The sequence below is a fragment of the Sapajus apella genome, unplaced genomic scaffold, assembly GCF_009761245.1.
Source record: "Sapajus apella isolate SASKATOON/1434 unplaced genomic scaffold, GSC_monkey_1.0 scaffold21, whole genome shotgun sequence".
Taxonomy (NCBI): domain Eukaryota; kingdom Metazoa; phylum Chordata; class Mammalia; order Primates; family Cebidae; genus Sapajus; species Sapajus apella.
This window is the reverse complement of record NW_022436961.1, coordinates 7,854,149-7,877,520: the sequence shown is the minus strand read 5'-3', so window position 1 is coordinate 7,877,520 and position 23,372 is coordinate 7,854,149. Positions and strand designations below refer to the sequence as shown.

The 23,372-nt window shown below is 38.1% G+C and overlaps 1 protein-coding gene across 9 annotated transcripts in view; it reads left to right on the top strand.

The window, feature by feature from the left end:
- The window catches only part of UNC5D (unc-5 netrin receptor D), a 559,433-nt gene extending 549,280 nt beyond the window's left edge, over nucleotides 1–10,153 (top strand). For all 9 annotated transcript variants that reach the window (XM_032288254.1, XM_032288260.1, XM_032288261.1 and 6 more), the window contains one exon: nucleotides 3,968–10,153. In XM_032288254.1, the coding sequence (XP_032144145.1) occupies nucleotides 3,968–4,172 (205 nt within the window). In that variant the 3' untranslated portion in view covers nucleotides 4,173–10,153. The remainder of the gene's footprint in view (nucleotides 1–3,967) is intronic.
- The last annotated feature ends 13,219 nt before the right edge of the window (nucleotides 10,154–23,372 follow it).

Sequence of the window (23,372 nt, the reverse complement as noted above, 5' to 3'; positions counted from 1 at the left end):
GAACCATGTGACTGGCAGTGGTCATTCTCCTGCCCTTCTCTTCCTCAAGGCAGGTGTACTCACGAACATTTTTAATATCGTATTGAGACAATGATTCATTAGAAGCCTCAAAACCTACTTTTTATGCCTCTCTAAAGGTTCTGTCACTGAGTTTTTATGCCCTGGTGTTCCTGTCATGTCTTGAAATGTCAAATATCTCCAAACATTTACGTAGGATAAAGTTCTCAGAGTGCCTGAGGCAGGACATAGAGCTAGAAATTCAGCAACTTTGGCCATCTAGTTGTGTATTTTCAAATGCAGGAAGTTCAGCCTGATCTTTCAAATCACTACTAGCTATGGAAATCTACTTTGGGTTATAAGACAGTGGAGGAGTGAGGTCACCATGGCAGCCTGCAGGCCACATCTGGCCCACCACCTGCTTGTATAAAGCCCATGAGCTAAGGATGGTTTTCACATTTTTAAATGGCCAGGAAAAAAAAAAAAAAAAAAAAAAGAGTAATATTGTGCACCACAACGTGAAAACTGTGTGACAATCAAATATCAGTGTGCCACATAAAGTTTTATTGGGACACAGCCACAGTCATTCACTTAACTTATTGTTTTTGCAATACCAAGGCAGAGTAGAGTAGCAGCAATACGGACCTTATGTGGCCCCCAAAACCAAAAGCATTCACTATCTGTTCATTTACAGAGAAAGTTTATCAACCCCTGGTATAGAATAGAGTGTTAACTCTTAAGGTAAGTAGGATCACAAAGATTCTAGTCATTCCCCTAGGGCAAAAGTTCATTGTTGTTCAATAGCAAATACAAAATGTAAACATAAATCCTTAATAAAATTAGGAGAAAGTACTGCTGCTTTTTTGTTGTAGCTGTTGTTTTTGAAAGAACAATATAGATCATAAAGGATCATTTACCCATGCTAGAAACAAAAGAATCTTCATGGTCATCATTCTTATAATAAACATAAAAGAAGACTGTCACACAGGCCACCCGGAGTCAGCTCAGGCCTCATCTCTCAGTTTGCCTCTCTCCCAGCTGTTCCATCAGTTTGCATTTCTACCTGGTTTTTGGTGACAGTGTTTGTAGGAAGATACTGCGACTTTCCTTATAAACATCTCTACATGACAAGGAAGAAGTACCAATATTCAAAACAAAGTTTTGTTTCTTTTTTTTTTTGTGTGTGACAGGGTCTCACTCTGCTGCCCAGCCTGGAATGCAGTGGTGCAATCATAGCTCACTGCAGCTTTGAACTCCTGGGCTTAAGTGAGTCTCCTGAGTAGCTGGAACTACAGGTATTCACCACCGCACCCTGGCTAATTTATTTTACTTTGTGGAGAGAGGTCTTGCTTTGTTTTCCAGGCTGGTCTTGAACTCCTGGCATCAAGTGATTCTCCCACCTACATCTCCCCAGAGGCTAACATTACAGGCTTGAGCCACCACACTCAGCCAATACAAATTTCTTAAATAAGAGGAACTAAGATCTCTTCAACTAGTTAAGCAAGGTTTGCTTTGCCATTTCTATTAGTATAGAAATGGATAACCATCAAAGAAAAACGAAAGGAGGAAGGAATGGAGGAGGAAAAGAAAAGATACAAGACAAACTACCAAGAATGTTTTTAAGCTGGGCTTCTCTATTTCACAATTAAAGATGTCTATTAGTGGAACGGACCTGTAGTGCTATTTGGCAACCAACTGACTGTAAACGGGATCTTGAGATCTTTGAATAAAACAGAACTTTATTCACTCACAGTTTGTGCGTGTGTGCATGCATCTGTGGCTCCTGTAAAAGGTAACATGTCTTTAAAAGCTTGTCTGTCATCTGAGTGTTCTGGTCTACATCAATCCTATTTGTGACCAGAAGCTGGGCGTGGTGAGAGAAAGTAATACCATCCTCAAGATAGGAAATACTTGGCTGGCTCTGAAAAACCTTTTCAACTCATCAGAATTTTACCAGAGATGACATTTCTATCCTTACTGTAAAAGTCCCTATGAAAAACAGTGACCTTTAATCTTTTGTGTTGTCTTTGTCTTCATCATAGCAAAGTTACTGTCCTAAAGGTTACCGTGCTTTTACTGAAGATACCATGTTATTGAAAAGCGTTGTAGGAATCAGTTACTTGGCTGAAAAATGTTGAATAAACACCTGTCATTGTATTATCAAAAGTGCTGTAGCAGATTCAGAAAATTAATAGATATTATCCTTGCCCTTCAGATGTTTGTGGTCAAATTGGGAAGGCAGAGTTCATGCTCACACACACACGCGCGCACACACACACACAATAGATAAGCATTTTATTCACATGAAAGTTAAGTACAAGCATAAAAAGAGTTCAGAGAAGAGACTAAATGAGAATTGAACCACTGGACACTGCCAAAAACCATTGGGATTTTGAACCACTGGGACACACACAAAAAATTGAGTCATTTTTTCCTGAGATAAATCTACCCTCGTTCCCTCCTCCTCTTCTTTACCCCTTGCAGTAGAGAGGTATCGAGGAGCATAATTAAACTTGTCAATTTGTGGGGGTGTATGATCTTGATAAACAGGCTAAAGGGAGAAAGTGGACCTTCCTAGTGAACAGAATAAATGAAAACAAGAAGCAAAGTGTTACCTAAGTCAGGGTCAGTGGCTCAAAGAGCAAAAGAAGGCTGTGTGGAAGGAAAAAAATATATATATATATATATATATATATATATATATATTATCCATTATATATATAATACGTATATCCATATTAGATATAATACATATATCCATAATACACATAATAGATATGTGTAATATATATATATATATAATGAATAGGGATATCCATATCTAGCTATGGGTATTCATATATCTATATCCATAGGTAGATCAAGGCCAGACCAAGGAAGTAATTGAAAACAACTAGAGTAGGTATTTCATGATTGAGGAAATAGAATGCAGAGTATATCCGAGTTTGGAAAAACTCTAAAGATTTTGTGTGATTTAGACCATAAAGTGATAGAGTATAAATTAGGTATAAGTAGTAAACATGGAGAGCAACAAAGAAGCTGATGAGTATGTTAAAAAAAAAAATATATATATAATATATATATATATATATATATATATATAAAAGGAAGAATTGAAAACAGAGGGTCTAGTGTGAGAGATTAAAAAGACAGTTATAAATACAGGGATACTTGTTCTAGTTAGAAAGAAGACCAGTTAGGAGGCATGAAGACATCAGTTTCTGATGCATTGCATTTGTGAAGGTAGAGGAATCTGTAATTGGAACAACCCCAAGGTCATTTAGAGATCTATTATTAGCTCACACTAACTTAAAAATTGGAGGTGCACATTTAGAATACTATCCACTTGGTTTGATAACTACTCCACTTAGTATATAAGCCCACTGAGGAAGGAAAAAACAACAAGAAATCAAAGATAAAGCCTTGAAAGGCTTCATGTTTGCCTAAGTAGAGACAGGTCAGATATTTTGAAAAAAATAGGAATGAGTGAAAGTATGACATAAACTAATGAAATAGAGCATGTCAAGGGGATGGTCAAGAAGAAAACACACACACAGAGTTCAAGGGAGGTGAGGACTCAAAAGACTTGTGGGCAAACTTAGTTTCACATGCCTGTAATCCCAACATTTTGGGAGGTTGAGGCAGGAGGATAACTTAAGCCCCGGAGGCCAAGGCTGCAGTAAGCTATGATCGTGCCATTGCACTCCAGCCTGGATGGCAGAGCAAGACCCTGTCTCTAAAGACAAAACAAATCTTGGGAGATGATAAGGTTATTGTTAACATTTCATAGTACAGCTTCAGTTGAGCGCCAGGATACAAACTAGACTGCCCCAGACCTGCCTTAGTATAGCTTTTTACCCCTACTGTAATAATATCTATTAACATATATTTTTAATTCTCTTATTGGTGTTTATTCCTTTATTTTCATATTTTGTTTTGTTCTTCTTTTTGTTTAACTCTCTCCATCTAGGAATTTATCTTATTTCGCTACACAAAGTAGCCCATCTGCTGTCATTTTGAACCTGTGGGAAGCTCGTCATCAGCACGATGGTGACCTTGACTCCCTGGCCTGTGCCCTTGAAGAGATTGGGAGGACACACACGAAACTCTCAAACATTTCGGAATCCCAGCTTGATGAAGCCGACTTCAACTACAGCAGGCAAAATGGACTCTAGTCCACTTCCTCCCATGAAACAGAGTGATGGCCAGCTTGGGGACATTTGCTTTAAATGGGAAAGAAAGAGGCCGCTTTCTGGGCGTTGGGGAAATTCAGCCTTCATTTACAATCAGTTAGATTCCCTGGGTGAAGAAACTAAATTTTTTATATAGGTAAAACATGTTAATCGGAAAAAGTACAAGCTCTCGTACATATAAGAGGGCTCTACTGTCTCCTTGGAATCTACATTTGGGTTAATTCCTCAGATTTGGAGTGGCAAGGATAAAAGTGAGGGCAGAAGTAGTTGTGGGAAAAGATGAGCTACAATAATGCTGGGAGGGCAGTTTTAAAACAGGTTTTCAATGATGTGCCCAAAGGGCCAGCTGACTCTGGTAGTGGACTGTCAAGAGTTTTCTACCAACTGGCATCTGTGATATCAGAAATCATTGTAAAATTGTCTTTTAGAAGCAAAACAGGTTGCCAACCCATATGTATGACTTCAACAATGTCAAGGAGTGCATTTAGAATTTAGAATCTGAGCACATCATACCAACACCAGCTCCCTTCTCTTCTAGCCACTTAATGGAAACACAATAGAGAGGTAAGAGAGACCACAAACTAGAGTACTCCACCTTTTTATTTCTTCCTGAGACAAATGTACCCTTATTCTTTCTTCCTCTGCCTTAGCCCTTGCAGCAGAGAGGTATCAAGGAGCATCATTAAACTTGTCAATATGGAAAGTTGTTTTTTCTAACCCAACAAAGTGGGACCATCTCTATTCCCATCAAAGCCACTCAAATTGCTGAGTGCTATTAGAACACAGCTTATTACATGGATATGGAGACAGGAGAGATTAAAGCAGGTTCAAAAACACATGAACTACAGATGTCATAGGCCTCAAATCAGCTATAATTATAAGAGGCATGTATTGATCTAGTTCTCTAACATTGTTATTACAAGAAAATGGGTTTTACTGTATTTTTCAATCCAGGTTCTTGATATTGTATAATGTGTTGGTGCTACGTCATCACATAATCTCTCAGTAAGACTATATGTGATCCTCATTTTGCCTCTTGGGAAGTTAGCAGACAGTCTTTGCTCGAAACAATATTTGAGTAAATATGCTTGAGGAATACCTCTACCACAGTGTCCCTGAAACCACATGCATTGTTTAGGTAGCCTTCACGCTGTGACGATTCAGTCCCCAGAATATGCTTTCTCTATAGAATATGATTTTCCCTATATAAGGCATATTCAGGGAGGCTGAATAGTCTATCGCTCTATGACTTTTTTTTTTTTTTTTTTTTTTTTTACATTAGGAGAAACTGATATTGTGGAGGATTGAAATCCACAGATAATTCATGATCCTCATCTTATCACTTTACTTCGTCTTTTTATCCTATTAAATCATTTTTGACAAGATGTCCTGGTAGACTAAAGATGAACAGATTTGCTCTTGTTCATCTTCTGGTGGACATTGTAATTTGCTTTCCACAATCAGGACAAGCAAAATCAAGGACCCAGATGAACCACAAGACAGCTAGTCAGCTACTTTGAGGTTGGTTACATTAGAATAAAAAGTGGTCAGGGAATGGGGGAGGTAGGGAGTACTTGGCAGTTGGGATATGACCCATATTTTTCAACAATGTTTTTGTAGATCCCTTGTAAAAAAATAATAAGAATTTTGCGAATCTCCACGCAAGTGAAAAAGGCCTAAAGACGGGTTGAATTTATGATACCTTGGATAAGGCATGGAAGAACTCCTGAATGTGTTGGCCATTTTCTCTAACTAATGTGTGGTATATGTGGTCTCCTGTATTAGATAGAAGGCTTTGCTACATGTAATTCAAAAGCATCACGCTTTTCTCAGGAACCAAAGGCTTATGATGTAGAACAAAGAAATCATCTTAGAACTGTCAAGCATATTTTCACAATACCATATCAAGAGTAGAAAAACATCATTTTGCTAGTTTGCTTAACTTATTTGTTTCTTCTAGGAAACAATAGAGAAACAGAATGAAAATGTAAATCATCTGACATCACTGATATAATTTCTGAAAGAGAAGTAGATGATCAACTAGTCACAATAAGCTAAAGTTGGTTGGCATGGGGTGGCGTGCAGAAGAAATATGCATTAATTGCTGAGTCAAAACTTGGAGAAAGCACGTTATAGAGGTTGTGTTAGAATCCATCTTGGAGGATTTTTGTTTTATACCATCCTAAGCATTTTCCTTCTTCCCTTTTAATTGATGTTATAATTATTTCATCTATTCTGTGAATCTACACAGGTCTTTAGATGTTTGATACGTTTTAAATATTTTTAAACAGATGAAAATTCTAAATGATTTTCCCTCAAATCTGCCTAAATTATTTTAAGATGAGATGAGATTGTTGTCAATCCTGAATCATGAGTTCCCTCCCATGGATATTTTTTCCTTTGGCCTGGGTTTTATAAACACACTTGAACATCGTATCATATAGGGCAACAAAGGAAGAAGTTAACATGATTCACCTCAGACTTCAGCCTTAAGGTCCAATCAAATTCATCCTTCAGCCTATTTTGTTTCTTCTTTACGTTTCTCTTTTACTTATTTCTGCTAGGATCCTACATAGGATTTCTATAGAAATGTATGAAATTCTGTGGTCACTGCATGTCAGGATTGTACAGCACTTTTATAATGGAATTTCAAAGAGAACCTATGTTTGGGAGATTTACACACCAAGGTGTGGGGAAGAGGTGGAATTGCAGATCAGATAAAAAGTTAGCTTACACTTGAACTTACAGTTATTCACTGTGACCTAAATTTAGTCCTGTTGTAATATTTGTTCACTAACACACAAATGCCGCTCTTCAAAGAGATTTATTTATCTGTTCAACTACTAACTTTGGAAATTTTATTGTCCTATTGCAAAACGAAGCAAAATTAAAAGTGGCCTTGAGTACTAGGTAAGTTACTTAAATTTTTTGCAAAAATTACCCCACTAAATGTCAAGTCTTTCAATCCTCAAAGGCATTTAAGTCTAATAGTCATACTTTAAATATAGCTTTAAAATATGCCACCAAAATGGTGCACTTCACAGCTTCACCAGACTGTAGCATCATAAAGTTAATTTACAGTTTTTACAACATTGCTTGTACAGTCTTACTGGTTTACATTAAAATCCTTTAAGCCAAAGGAAGCTTGCTCTATGGATTTAAATGCAAACTTCATTTACCAGTGCAAGAAGTCTCATAAAACTCAGATGTACTCCCACAAAAATTTTATTGGCCTTTTTGTAAGAGATGAAAAAGAATTGACACAGTTCTCTTTAAAGAGAACTTTTCTTATTATTTTTATCTCCAGGTGGTGTCTTCTGCCGAGGTCTCTCTACTTTTCTTTCAGTCGTCTTTGGGAGGGGATATTAATTCAAATCACTAAAACAGGGTTCTCTTTGGATTAAAAGTTCTAGATTTATTGTAACTATTTTCCTTGACAAACATTCTCAGCATTAGGATTGATAAGCAAATACAGATGATTAAAATAGGATCATTGGTTTTAGATAGCGTTTTCTACTTGCCAAACTTCTGGCAAGCATACTTGTGAATTTCAAAATGTTATAAAAATCTCTTGATATGCTTTTGTTTTCTTTTAGCCATTTTCTCTTCAATTTCTTAGTCCATCTACACTCTGTAAATGTGTTGAGTGATACAGCTATCAGATGTGTTGAAGGCAAAGTCCTCACAGAGGTTTGTTCCAGCTCTGTAGAGGTCACAGGAATCGTGAAGGAGCTCAGAAATCTTCTACTCTGGCCTACTGTGTGTGGCCCATTGTCATTGTTTCCTAATGAAACACTGCAGAGTTTGAATCCTCAGTAACCCTCATTGACTGGACTAGAGGTGATGGCCACAGCAAACGGGAGAGCAAAATGTTGGCCTACAGAGGATGACACAATTGTATTCGCCTTTGGTGTTACTTGCCATAGCGCTGTATTTGAAAATCGATGCTTTAGCAAAAAGCTGAATGGCCACCGTTTCCGTACTTTCCACTGTTTTGTCTGCATAGAATTTTCCTGAACTACAAGCAAAAATGTATTTTGTCCAATGTCACAAAAGTGAAAATGTTACTAATCTTAGACGTGTTGCATATTTTGTGTTTTTACGTTCCAAACTATTCCGAAAGCTGCCGTTACAAAGCTGTTTGGCTGTATTGACAGCATGTGGTGTTTTTGCAAAAGCAATTCTAGGAGAGCCAGTGTCTACCACGAACTCCTCGCATCCCCACTCCAGGGTCATTTGTAACATCTGAAATGGCAACTTGTACACTATAATTCTTCAAAAAATAACAGGGGATGGAAATCAGACCTGGCCGTTAGTCACTAGTGTGTAGTACCGTGATCTGAAGTAGGAAATTTAACTCGCATAGAATAATTGTGGTTTTTGAAGCAGCTACTCATTGCTTTTTCCTTTTGCTGTGAAGATCATGGATTTGGAACGTCCTCATGAGGTGGACCTAAGGCAGTAACATTTAAACTTCATGTCCTAGCACCCACCCTCCATCTGACCCAAAGACAAAAAAGGCAGTAAGCTTCATGATTACACCCAAGCATAAAAATTCCCTTCCCCATACTAATGATGAGTTCAGCAGGGCCCCATCTTATTTTTCAAAAAAGCTATACCTTTGAATGATAGACCGTATTACTAAATTTGGTAAGATAGTTCTTTGCATGAAGGGGAATGTGTGTCAAAATACTTTCACAAAAGGCATGATTACAATGGAAATGCCCTTTTGCTTCCAGCTTTGATAACCCTAAAAAGTATTTCACTAATTTCAAGCACTGTTTCCACTCAAATCCCCAAATTGGCCAAATTATATAATTCTCTTAAATTTTAATATCTGTAGGTGGAGATTTAACTGTGGTTCTGGTGAACTGTAGAAAGGAGCAGTGATATTTGAGGGGAGTTTGTCAGCAGAGTATCATGCTTTATGACCCCATTACTGAAACACAGACATTACAATCAGAAATAGACCTAATAATTCCAATATCCCTCCATTAGCTAGTTCCGATGATGCTGAGAGAGAGCACACCCTGTGCCAGGTGTCAGAAATATAAGCCTCAGCAGAGGGTAACTGAGAACTTTCAAGCAGAAACACCCTCCAAGGCTTATCCTAGGTCATATGGGTCACTCCCATTCAAAACTTTTCTATACAAAGGTGGGAAAGCACTCAGAATCTGGGAACTTTCTGGTTGGAAAAACAATGGTCTCCTTTTCCAAATTGGAATAAAGACTCAGAATTACCCATTCTTCATAATCATGTCGGATTGGTACATGCACTCCAGGAAGTCTCAACCTAGAAACGTTGCCAACCTCAGCATTTAGAGGAAAACTGGCTCATTCTTCTGACCCAGACTCAAAAACATATGAGTACTTTTGTACCTCCATTTCGGTATGGATGAATTTTAAAACAGATTCATTTTGTTCTGTTTATTTTGGGAAGGTGCGTGGGGGTGTTCTTTCAAGTGATTCATATCTCAAACCCATATCACTCTCAACTTTTATTTGATGTGTTCAAAGCCAAAAATTAAAGTAAAATATAAAGCAGGGCTGAACACTTAATTTGACATGAAGCTGAAGGAGTGAGCAAGCCAGAGGAGAGAGGTTGAATGAAGCATGGCCTTGGCTTCATACCACACTTTTTGTGCCTTGTATTATCAATATAAATTCTGAATGTTGTATAGTAAATACTTGGATGGACTTCTTAGAAAAGGCTGCACTGGCTTCTTTTTCAGCACATGTACATATCTATAAATATATATACATATATATTTGGTAATGCCAAACAGCTGTGTTATATTGTATTGAACAAAATGGACAGTTTGGATGTTTTATGTAGAGTTTGCAAAAAAAAAAAAAAAAAAACTGGATGGTTACAGACTTTTCAAGATAAATGTACAGACGTAAATTACTGCATATCAGTTATTTATGAATAAAGAGTCTTTTATTGACATTTTAGGATACTACATGAGTGGCACTTTGAAATCTCGATGAGGATGAGATTTGTATACGGTCTGCCTGCCATGTCCTAGCAGGAGTTGCAATTCTCTCTGAAAGGACAGTTTTCAAGTATCTGTTAACATATGGAAACAAAGTTCTCGCTCAAGTCTCAAGAGTGAGGCAGTGTTGTGAGGCTACTGGAAGCAAGAAGACTGTCTTCTAACATCCTCACTCCAGTACACACACACACACGCACACACTTCCTTGGGATATAGTTTTATACGATCCAAGGTCATCATAGCCATTCCATAACTGGAATACTGGAATACGAATCACTTTATTCCTCAAAAATGCTTGGATTAATGTTCCAGATTATATGCATAGAACATTTTCTGCCCTTCTGTGGGAAAATATTAATAAGTATAGTGTTGTACATTCCAAATACATGTGGCTGATTAAACCTGTTCTAAGTGGTTTTAAAAAGCTGCGAGCTTCCCCAAATTTACTCATAACTACCTAGAGAACAGGTCAGAGCCAGTTGAAGCAGAATGTTCCACCCAAAGATGGCTTCTGGTCTATTTATTATAATTTTTTAAAAAGTTCAAAAGTTGGTTTAAACCAGATTCTTTTAAAATACCATTTCCAAAGAAAGATAACATTTTTTTTTTCAAATTAAGCTTAAAAAGCTATGAAGTAAAATAATATATTCTCAACACTAGATTTTTGAAAACCTTTATGTATATGACAGCCAGGCACAGTGGCCCATGCCTATAATCCCATCACTTTGGGAGCCCAAGGTGGGCGGATCACTCAAGGTCAGCAGTTCAAGACAAACCTGGCCAACACAGTGAAGCCTTATTTCTACTAAAAGGAATATAACAGTTAGCTGGGCATGGTGGCACATGCCTGTAATCCCAGCTACTTGGGAAGCTGAAACAGGAGAATCGCCTGACCCAGGAGGCAGAGGTTGCAGTGAGGCAAGATCATGCCACTGCACTGCAGCCTGGATAACAGAGTGAAATTCAATCTCAAAATGAAAACCTTTATATATATGGTAGATCTGAAGGAGGGGAGTCTATGCCACACTTCCTAAACCCTGTTGACGATCGATATAATTCTTTTTCTTATGGGACTACTAGGGACAGATAAGAATACCTACAAAGAGGCTATGCATGGTTCCAACAGTTCTTTCTGACCACTTTAAGTTAGACAGAGCTTTAATGCTACTCAAAATATATTTAATCTACTGGCTGAATGAAAATCAGCTTAAATTAACTTAAACGAGGTAAATCAGTTATAGTTATGCAAAACCAGACCCAAAATTCCAGACTTATTTGAATAGTTAGAGCAAATAAATCCAATTTGAGTTCCTCAAAATAGATTTTAACTAGAAGAATGATGTGACTAGCATAAAAATCTGGATGTAACTAGTTCATCTGGATGAAAACATAACAGATTGGCTTGAACCTGTAATAAACTATTTAAAAAAATTGAATCTTCATTAAAAGCTGCTTTATTGAGTTAGGAACAAATTTTGAATGGATTAACTTAGTTTGCACGAATTTATGCTTGTTTTATATAGTGAACCTTTGTTAGAATTTGATTTTATTCTGACAGGGGTTTACTCATTCACTCAAAAAATATTTATTTAGCATTTTCTGCATGATAGCAGAGTCTGGGTTCAAGTCCTGACTCTGTCATTTTGCACTTGATGTCAGACAAGATACTTAATATTTCTGCTACTTTTATGATATAGGGATAAGAACAGAATTGTATTTTTCCCCTAAGTCCAAAGATTAAATGAAAAGGTTCATGTAAAGCCAATGGCACGTTCCATGGTCCTTAGTAAATAGTCACTGAGGGTTCACTTTCATCTTATTTTAGAGAGGTGATATGCATAGTAGTTAGCAGAATGAGTTTGAGAGCAGACAAGCTTGGATGGGAAGCCTGAGTCTGTCCCACTTTGGATTTGTGACCTTGGCCAAGAGACTGTCTCCAAAAGAAGATAATCATAACTAGTTCACAGGTCATAAAGTAAGCGTTCAAGAACTATTTCAACCATAAACACATCTACAACTGGTTTCTGACTAGTTGTCCTTCTGAACAGAGACATTCTGGAGCATTCATTATGTAGACATAATGAGGCTACAGCAAGACCAATATTGTTCTCAATCTTAGCATGTTTCTTATACTTAAAATTTAAGGGAAAAAAAGCACACCTTGCTGACCCTGAATTAAGTGAAATGCAACTTATTTTCTAATATAATGGTTAATGCTTCATACAGTGAGTTAAAAAAATAATAAGATTCCATATTTTCATACCACATAGGATGATTTTAGGAAATAACTTGATGAGGCAAATGCATGTTTAAAGAGTATCTAAGGCAAAACTCATTTTGTCTAAATGATAGTGTTCCTACATAAAGTAAGTACTCCGCCAATGAGACAACCCATTCTCTGGTTTTCAGATGACACCAGGGCTTTAAAACCATGAGCATTTGCACAAATCAAACATTAAAGAGTTATGCAAATGCTATCATCTGCTATGTGCTAGTCCTCTCTGCTACAATCAGGCATTTGCAATAAAGACATTGACCCAGCCTTCAAGAAGCTCACTGTCTCCAACTCAAGAGATTATTATACCATCCAACAAAAAGTGTCAGGAAAAAGGGAAGCACCATTGTTAAGAGAAAACAAAGGAAACCAAAGGAGGAAACCAGATTGTGTTGTGTGAGGGAAAGTTACATGGAGAAGCTGCCATTGAGCTAAGACCTAAAGATGGTATATTAATAAAGCTACTTCTATAATAACAGTGTATAACAAACCCTAGAATGTGTGGCTTAAAATAACACCACATATACATGAATATGGTACAGCTGGGAGATCCTCATGACCTAAGTCTGGCACGGTTGATCTCAGCTGGACTCAGGCATATATCTGCAATCAATTGAAAGGTTGAGCTGGGCTAGCTCTTCCAGACTATCTCCTTCCACAACTGGGGCCTTGGTTAGGACAACAGGACAGACTACACTCTGTTCCTTGTGCTTTGTGGTCCAAGAGGCTAGGCTGGACATGTTCTCATGGTAAAGGCAGAGAAAGAGATGTGTGGAGTCTCTTGTGAAGCCTACACTTGGAACATCATTTTTTGCAATATACTAATGGCTAACACAACTCACAAGTCCTGCCCATTCAAGGGATAAGGAAATAGAATCCACCTCTCAATGGGAATTGCTGCAAAATCACTTTGCAAAGAGTGTGGATACATGAAGGGATGGAGAATTGGGGCCAAGATTTCAATTTCTCCATCAGAGATGAGTAAGAATTTGTCAGACAAAAAATAAAAGAGCATTCAAACAGAAAGATTAGCATTGATAATTAATAGGCATTTCATTTAAGAGAGGATGCCAGACTATTTTGATGCCTCTGGTCCTTACAACCCTGAGTCCAGTGGCCCTCCTCAAACTTTTCTGCTACGTTATTAGGTGCTGATTCCATAATTAGCCATGTTTAGGAAAGGATGAGTTCATTTCATTTACAGTGGTTTCTTTATTGTGTGATCTCTCAAAGGCTTTAACACTATAATGGTAGTTATTTTCAATGCAGTTGATGTACTGGACAATTTATATGAATTCACTCATTTTAATCCCCTAGCAATCATATGAAGGCAGTACAATTTTTGCTCATATTTTATAAATAGAGAAACTGAGGAACAGAGAAGTTAATGTGCATTTTTAATCACTCAACTGCAGCTACTGTTTGGAGCCTTTTCCAAATATTTATCATCACCTAACTCTTACATAATGAGCTGTAGTAACATATCAAAGTTTACATTTTGGTGTTTATTTTCTCTAAAGATACATGAGCTAAAATGTGTGCTCCAAGCTAAATTTAGTCCAGATTTTCTTCAGTTTCTGTTTTCTCATCTATCCACCCATTTTCTGCATTTTACAAAATTTCATCCTTCTAAACATGTAAGTCAATAGCAACCTTTTTAATGTTATAATTCTTGCCTGTGAATGCTTGATTTAACCATGTTTCTCTACAACTTATTAGAAATACAGTCTTAAAACTGATAAAAATTAGTTATATTTTCGCTAAACCTTATAAAGACTACTTCTTTAAAAAGCTGAAGGCATGTTTATAAGCAATGTAATGACTTGTGTCAAGTCATTGTAATTTTGCTCTCCCTAAGCTCAGAGCAAAATTTAATGTTCCATTTCTTTCAAAAAAGTGTTGAGTGTTCAGTCATCGATAAGATGTTGTGCAGTTAAGTACGAAGAGCCTGGAATAGGATGAGAAGGTATGTGTTCTAATCTCAGCTACCATGCCTACCAGTGGAGTCACAATTTTTTCATTTTTTGAATCTCAGTTTTCACCTCTGTAAAATCAACATTAGGAATATCCTACCCCAGTTCCCATATTTGGCTACAGCAGGGGTCAAATGATATACTGTATGTGAGGGGAAAAAAAACCTTTGTATTCTAGTAAGGGGTATGTAGGCACATATTTAACATAATACAAACTCCACATTGACTGTCAAAAAGTAATAGAAGGCTAGAAGTTAATTATTTTAGACCCAATTGTTAGAAATACACATAAAAAATTTTAAGTGACCATGACTTGCCCCTTCATCTCCCGTCCCTAGGCTGAATAATTTAGCTAGAATAGCCAAAGAAACAGCCTCTTCTAGTATCATATCTCTAAAAATCCAAAGACTGAAAAAGATCATCAATATGTATATGTGGTTAGCCATGTCCTAAGTGAAAAATTATATAAAATCCTAAAGTCAACTGCATATTTGTTTTTATCACTGAAAGAGATAAAAGTTAACACTTCTTATTCTAGGCTCTTATGGCCCCAAACTATCATTTTTTTTATTGTCCTTTAAAATCTAGGCAAACAAGAAAACACAATTCACATTTAATTGTGCCTTCTATTGTCTTGCTGCTTTACAGTGAGCTTACTTTTTTAAAATAACATTTACTGAGTGTAACTATAGAGGAAGCACTGTAGTATAAAATGGAAATTCAGCAGTGAACGAAAAATATCCCATTCTCACAGAGATTTTGTTCTTGTGGGGAAAGGCAGGGTAAAGGCTAAGTGAAATACAGAGTAAGTTACATGCAGAAAAGAGAAATAGGATATCAGAGGTGTGATTTTTATTTTTATTTTTTGTAAGAAACAGGGTCTCACTCTGTTTCCTAGGCTGGAGTGCAGTGGCACCATCATAGCTCATTGAAGCATCCAACTCTCCAACTCTTAGACTCAAGCAATCCTCCTGCCTCAGACTCCTGAGTAGCTAGTACTACAGGTACATGCCACCATATCCAGCTAAATTAAAAAAAAAATGTAGTGATATAGTCTTGCTGTGTTTCCAGGCTGGTCTCAAATGTCTGGCATCAACCCATCTTCCCACCTTGGCCTGTCAAATAGTTGGGAATACAGGCATGAGCTACTGCACTCAGCCATTGGCTTATATTTTTAAATAGGGTTATCAGACAAGGGCTCATTGAGAAGGTGACTTTTGACTAAATACCTGAAGGAGATCAGGAAGATCCTTGGAAGAAGAGGATTCAAAACCAAGGAACCAGCAGCTGTAGAGGCTTTGAGGTAGAAGCACGCTGCACCTATTCAAGGAGCAGCAAGGAAGTCAGTGTGAGCAAGAGAACAGTAGGAGACAAGAGAAGTGAAAGGGTAGATCATTGATGGCTTACCAGGCTGTAGCTTACCCTCCATATGAAATGGGGAACTATTGGAGGAATTCGAGCCGTGTCAGCAGGATTACACTGGCAACTAGAGAACAGGTTGGAGTGGAGGAAGGAAGGAAGCAGGGAGATTACTACTACAGTAATTCACAGGAGATGTCTGTGAATTGGTGAAGGGCAATTGTAGTAAAGGTGACCAGAGGTGTCTGAATCATAGATATATTCTGAAGGCAGAGCTGGCAGAATTTGCTGATGTAACAGATGCATGTTCTGAAAGGAAGAAATCCATCATGACTCTAAGGTTTTGGTCTAAGCAACCAAAAACATGGAGATGTCACTACCTGGGATGCAATTTTATGGAGAAAGGTTTTGAAGAAAGTGGAGACCAATAGCTCTATTTTGTGTGTCTGAAGTTCACAGCACCTATAAGACACCCAAGTGAACATTTGGAGTATACATCTGGGCTTATCCGGTTGAAGCTCAAGGGAGAGGTATACACTTCATAGTTGCCAAAATACAGGTATGTTCCACATCTCCCTAAAATGTATATGGGCGAGCTATACCCTGATCACCTTGAGCACATGTTGTCAGGACATCCTGAAGCTATATCATGGGTACCTTCTTAACCTTGTGAAAATAAACTATCTAAATTGATTGAGACCTGTTCTCAGTTACTTATGAATTCACAAGTGCTTTGGAAAGAAACTGACTCTTATGTCTAAAAGAATCTTGTAGCTAGAATACGTTGATACCAGTCTTTATATTATTAAGAGAAAAATGTTTTCAAAGAGTTCAAAACATGACACGCAGGCAAATATAAAAAAAGCATATGACAGAGGTTTTATTTACTTCACTAATGAAAAAGTTGATGTTAAAAATCAGTTCAAAGAAGAATTTTGAAGAATGATACACATGTGCATATACATGTATTTAAAATCATGAGACTTCACTAAGCCTTAGGGCACTCAAATATTAAGACCTTCGGGAGATGGGAAGAAATCTGAAGAGACTGGGAAAGAGTAGTGTGTGAGGTAAAAGGGGAATCAGGAGAGTGATGTCTCAGCAAGGGAAGAATGTGCAACCAAGAAATGGGCATGGGCCAGGCACAGTGGCTCATGCCTCTAATCCCAGCACTTTGGGAGGCTGAGATGGGCAGATCACCTGAGGTCAGGAGTTCAAGGCCAGCCTGGCCAACATGGCGAAACCGCATCTCTACTAAAATGCAAAAATCATCTGGGTGTGGTGGTGCACACCTGTAATCCCAGCTACTCAACAGGCTTGAGGCAGGAGAATCACTTGAAACCGGGAGGTGGAGGTTGCAGTGAGCTGATATGGCACCACTGCACTCTAGCCTGGGCAACAGAGCAAGACTCCATCTCAAAGAAAAAGAAAAAAAAAATGAAAAAGAATAAAAAGTGGATATAATCATCTGTCTCAGATACTGCTGACAGGTCAAGTATGATGAAGATTAATAAGTTACCTTTGGATTTAGCAATGTGGACATTCTTTATGATCATGGCAAGATCAGTTTTAGTGGAATATGGTGTTGGAAAGCCTATATTAAAGTAGATTCAAGGAAAAAAATGAGAGGAGAAAAAGGAGCCAGCACATACAATCCATCCTTTTGAGGAGCTTTGCTGTAATGGAAAGAGAGGTCTTTTTTTTTTCTTTTGTAAAGGAAGTCAAAGTGAGATGCCTGAAACTGTGAATGTGAAGGGTCGTATTCATTGTAAACAAGGTCTGTATGAGAGGGTTTTCAATCTCAGCCCTACTGACATCTGGCGCTGGAAAATTCTTTGTTATAAGGGACTATTCTGTGCTTTGTAGAATATTTACCAGTTTCTCTATCCTGTATCCATTAAATACCAGTACCACCTACCAGCTATGATAATCAAAAACATCTCCAGACATTCCTATATGTCCGCTGGGAAGCAAAATTGCCTGCAGTTGAGAACCACTGGCATATAACAATGATAGTATGTAGCTGAGACGGTAAAAAGATAGTCATTGGAGAATCAAAATTCAAGTGATTGAGAGAATTAGGAGGTAGAAAAATCTTGTACAGGTTTATTAAAAATCTCCAAAAACTAAAAGACAAGCATGCTGAATAGAATGACACTGAGCCAAAGCTAATTCTCCCAAGAACAAGGAGAACTGAGTTGGGCATCAGATGATCGCAACCAGAAGAGATAGTGGGTGGTATTACCTCAAAATAGTAGCATCAGAAATGGAAAATATTAGGGAGAGAAGAGGAAAAGCTATCTGGAAATGGCAATGAGAAGGAGAAAGAACACCTACCCTACCTCCAGGGGCAGAGAAAATGTAGGAGCAAAAATAGAAACCACCTAAAAGGGCCACAGTAGTTTTAAGGAAGAACTAGGTTTCAGTAAGAGCAGAAAAGAAGAGGGAAACAGAGAAATTACTGAGGATATAAAGCATTTTGCTGATGACTCAAGGTACTGGAAAAGGACTTCACTATTTGGGAAGAGTGGGAGATGGGTCAGATGTACAGGCTCATCTCTTGCGAGGAGTGTAGTAAAAGAGATAAAGATTCCTGGAAGATAGGGCATCTTTTAGAGATTTACCTCGACAGAGATAAAGAGTACAATAATAGTAGGCACTAAAATGGAATAAATTAACCAATGGATTGAATACAAGTTTGCTTGGTTTATGCACTTATTTATACATTTTAGCATTTATCTGATTTATGTCTATAAATTTTCTTCAAAGCCTGGTGATGTAGGTAATAATATGCTTATTTAACAAAATAAAATAGAGAAATTAAGGACTTAGGCAAAGATTATAAAACTTGTTCGTGGTGGTGTTTAAATTAGGTCTACTTATGGGGTGCTACTTCTCTTAAAAATACATTGTATTGATGTTTCTTCAGCCATAAGATATGGACATCAGAAAGTCTTCTTAATTCAAGAGCAGAATATAAGGCTACTAACAGGATGGACAACCAGAGTACACAATGAAAACGTTCTACATGCTGTAACTTTTTGATGCTATGCAAGGCTAAGCTGTCCAAGTCAGCTGAGAAGCATCAGAAGACACTACAGTTGGTCAAGACATATTTGCATTTTCTCCAGACTTCCTTCTTAATGCAATCAGAAGAAAATAATTGCATAAAAAAGAGTGTGTAAACCAAAAATAAAATGGCCTGACCATTTGAATAGACTCCTCCTGTCAGCCAAAGGTATTCCAGAGTTAACCTGAAAATTTAGTTCAGGCAGTGGTGGAAGACAGGGTCAGACACACCTCATTATACCCTCCATATTAATGTCAACACAAACTTTTAGTCAGGACTTCCTGAGGCTGTGTCACAGGCATGTTCCTAATGCTGGCAAAATAAATTGAGACCCATCTCAAATACTTATGGGTTCACAATGCTTTTCAAAGAAACCTACTCTTATGTTTAAAATAACTTTGTAGTGAATATATTGATATAAATCTTTAAAGGAAAAATGTTTTCAAATGGTTAAAAACATGACACACATGCAAATATTAAAAAATGATGAAAATTTCATTTGACTCACTATAAAGAAGTTGATGTTAGAAATCAGTTCAAAGAAGAATTTGAACACATACACATGCACATACACACTATATACATCCATGAATATATAAACGATAATTCTGATGCGAATTTGGTAATACAGGCAAAACTGTTTAATATCTTATATTTTATAGGGTAATCATAGATACAAAATTGTCTGTAGGGAATATCAATCTACATGTCAATGCCTCATTGGGAAATAAAAATCATGTTATCTTTCCTACCAGGATGTAAATTCATTGTATCTGAACAAAATTCCTTTGCATTTATAGGGACAAGAGACATTTGCATGACTTCAGTTTTCTGTCATTTAACTTCTACCCCTGCAGAACTAATAATGCAACTAAGTCAATAGAACTCAAAGAAGTATACCCCCACAGAATCAGATAATCCTAAAAGGTCAGCTAGGCACACCCAACACTTCACTTTTTTCGTGCATGTTCAAGTCTTTCACAACTTTTTCTTGACAGTGCTGTGTGTCTTGGAAATGTGTTGGGAGTCTTTTATTTGTGTATCACCTCTCAACAACTTTCCAAGTCACTTCTATGGGTTTTTCCTCCTTCTTTTACCATAAGAATTGACAGCCTTTTTCTTTTTTGTGTGTGCAAATCAAAAGTATCTGAGACAGGGTCCCAATCAATTTAGAAAGTATATTTTGCTAAGGTTAAGGACTTGTCCATGACAGCCTCAGGAGGTCGTGATGACATGTACCCAAAGTGGCTGGCATACAGCTTGACTTTATACAATTTAGGGATACATAATACATCAACCAATACATGTAAGATGTACATTGGTTCAGTCCAGAAAGTCAGGACAACTCAAAGCAGGGGCTACTAGGTTATAGGTAGATTTAAAGGCTCTCTGATTGACAATTGGGTGAAAGAGTTATCATCAATAGAAAAGAATGTCTGGGTTAAGATAGGGGTTGTAGAAATCAGATTTATAATGCAGGTGATACCCCCAGGTAGCAAGCTTTAGAGAGAGTAGACTGTAAATGTTTCTTATTAGATGTAGAGAGGCTGTTCTATCAGTAATTTCAAAATGAAAGAGAGTATAATGAGGCATGTCTAGCTCCCCTTTCCCATCATAGCCTGACCTGGTTTTTCAGGTTAACTTTGGAATGCCTTTGCCGAGAGGATGTGTTCATTCAGATGGTTGAAGGGCTTAGAATTTCATTTTTGGTTTACATTTGCTACCAACCAACAACAGTAACTCAACATCTGTAACTACTAAGGGAAGATAGAAGTCGTATGGCCTCTCTTATTTTCCATCTTTGTCTGTAAATCTAAGCAACTGCCAATCCTAAACTTGTTTGATAATTGTTTTTCATAGTCATTGTAATGTGATTAGCCTGTAGGAGGTATAAAAGAAGTCTGTTTCAATGTGTGAGGCTTCATCCATCACTGACATGTACCAATTGCCCTATTTTTCTTTCTTTTCTATATTTTTTCCCTTTTTAATATAATTAGACTCAGGTGGACTTGATATTTGTCTTCAAATATTTGAAAGTCTGTCACATGGAAGATAAATTAGGCCTGTTCTCTCTAGTTTCAAGTAGTAGAACTAAGACCAATTCTGCAGAAACTACAAGAGTCTTTTATTTCTCTTATAGTGTGCATAATTTTTACAGAGCTGTCTAAAACTGGGATGAGCTTTTAAGGAATCTTAAAAGCTTCTCATAGTTATGATCCATGGCATTCATTGAAACGCAAATAGTTCCAAGCTCTCTTTGTTGACATTCTTTCCAGTTTTTGATGAATTCTTTCTTCCCAAACCCTCGTCAGATTTTTTACTTCTTTTCCCTCAGAATGAGATCTTGGTCCCTCCCACTTAATAGATCTTCATTTTCTAGCCCAAGATTGAGCAAACTATTTTGGAAAGCAAGATAGTAAACATATTAGGTGCCTTGTAGACCACAAGGTCTCTATTGAAACTATTAAACTCTACTATTGTAACAAAAAAGTAGTCATAGACCGTACATAAATAAATATGGCTGTGTTTCAGGGAAATTTCATGGACATTGAAATTTGATTTTTCTATAATGTTATGAATTTATAATATCATTCTTCTTTTGGGTTTTTTCCAACCATTTAAAAAGTAAAGGGGAGGGCAAGATGGCTGACTAGACACAGCCTGGGAGAACAGCTCAGAGGAATGGACTGAGATGACTCATGCTCCTAATAGATCTTTGGAAGTAAAGCACCAAGAGGGCAGAGAGAGAAGACACAGAAGATGGGCTGAAGGGAGAGAAATCTAGGTACCCTGCACAAGGCTACCATGAACCAGGACTCATTCTTAGGCCCCAAGAGCTCAGGGGCAACAGGTGAGTTGAACTGGCAAGAAGCAATCCACTCTTGCTACGAACCTCTGAAACCCGAGTAGGAGGAGATCCCTTGACCACCATGGACACTTGAGTTGGCAGAGAGAGCTGTTTAAAGAAATAGTAGGGGCAGCAAGCCAACTAAGGTGGAGCCCAGAGAGTTTACTGCAGGAGCATGTGTAGTGAAGCATGACCTAAAATGGCTATCTCCCCATGCTTGACTTGTTTCCATAGGAGATTTTAGTCCTAGGGAAACTGTCAGACCTGAAATCTGCAGGACAGTCTTGACCATCAGAAGGGACTGGTCCAACCTGAGCACTTCTTGATCTGCTGGCATATCCCAGGGCTCCATCCTGGTCACACCTGCTAGCATGGCAGAATTGGGTACCCTGGGGGCTTGCACCAGAGCTTCTGCACTGGTGAACCATGTCTGACTGGCAGAGAGTTCCAGTAGAGTATCCCTGTGGCCACCAACCATGATCCCTTCCCAAAATGCAGCTTCGCTGGGGCCCATGGCAACTCCCCACATCACTTTGCTAGCATGTGTGTACACTGGCAGGTTTCGCATTTCTTGCCCCAACAGTGGGTGGGAGTGCAGTTCACACCTCCTCTCCCTACCAACCGCCATTGCAGATCAAGCCTTGGCAGGCACAGAGCCAGCCAGACCCACTCCTGCCAGTGTCCCACCCTTGTGCTAACACTATGCCAAGAACAGTAGATCCCCCTATACCCTGAGTGACCACTCCTGCTTGCAGGGCACAGAGAATGCATTCAGATCTGCACCCACAGTACCCTTTCCCCAAGCCATCTCCACTTTCAGCATGACCATGCACACAGTCACCAGCAGGGCCCCCCCACACCCCCTAGCTATATTCCCTCTGCCACCATGGTGAATGCCCGCAAGGAGGCAGGCACCCTGGCACCCGTTAGCACTCTGCTGTAGCTGCCACAGCTTGGCCCCCAAACACAGTGGATTGCTAACCTCAAGGAGCCAGACCACAAAGTCAGGACCCAAAATAAGTCCCCCAGAGTTACAGCACACAGTCCAGAAGTTGGGAGCTGAGTGTTGCCCCCTAAAATTTTTCAAAAATAAAGCCAAGTCAGCTGAATCTATTTTATATCACAATCAAACCCACAAGGTCATCAAATAGGATAAAAGAAAAAAAATCTAAAGATTATAAACCTCAAAGATTGAAGGTAGAAAAGCACACAAAAATTAGAAAGAATCAGCACAAGAACTCTGACAACTCAAAAAGCCAAAGTGCCTTCTTTCCTCCAAACAACTGCAACATCTCCCTAGCAAGGGTTCTGAACCAGGCTGAGATGGCTGAAATAACAGAAATAGCATTGAGAATATGGATAGGAATGAAGATCATCAAAACACCATCCAAGGAAGCTAGAAATCGAGACAAAAGTTTGCAGGAGAAGACAGACAAAATAGCCAGTATGGAAAAGAATGTAACCAGCTATAGAGCTAAAAAAACACCCTATAATAATTTCATATTGCAACCACAAGTATTAAGAATAGATCAAGCAGAAGCAAGAATCTCAGAGCACAAAAAATGGCTTTTTGAAATATAACAGTCAGACAAGAATAGAGCAAAAATAATGAAAAATAATGAACAAAACTGACTAGAAATATGGAATTATGTAAAGAGATG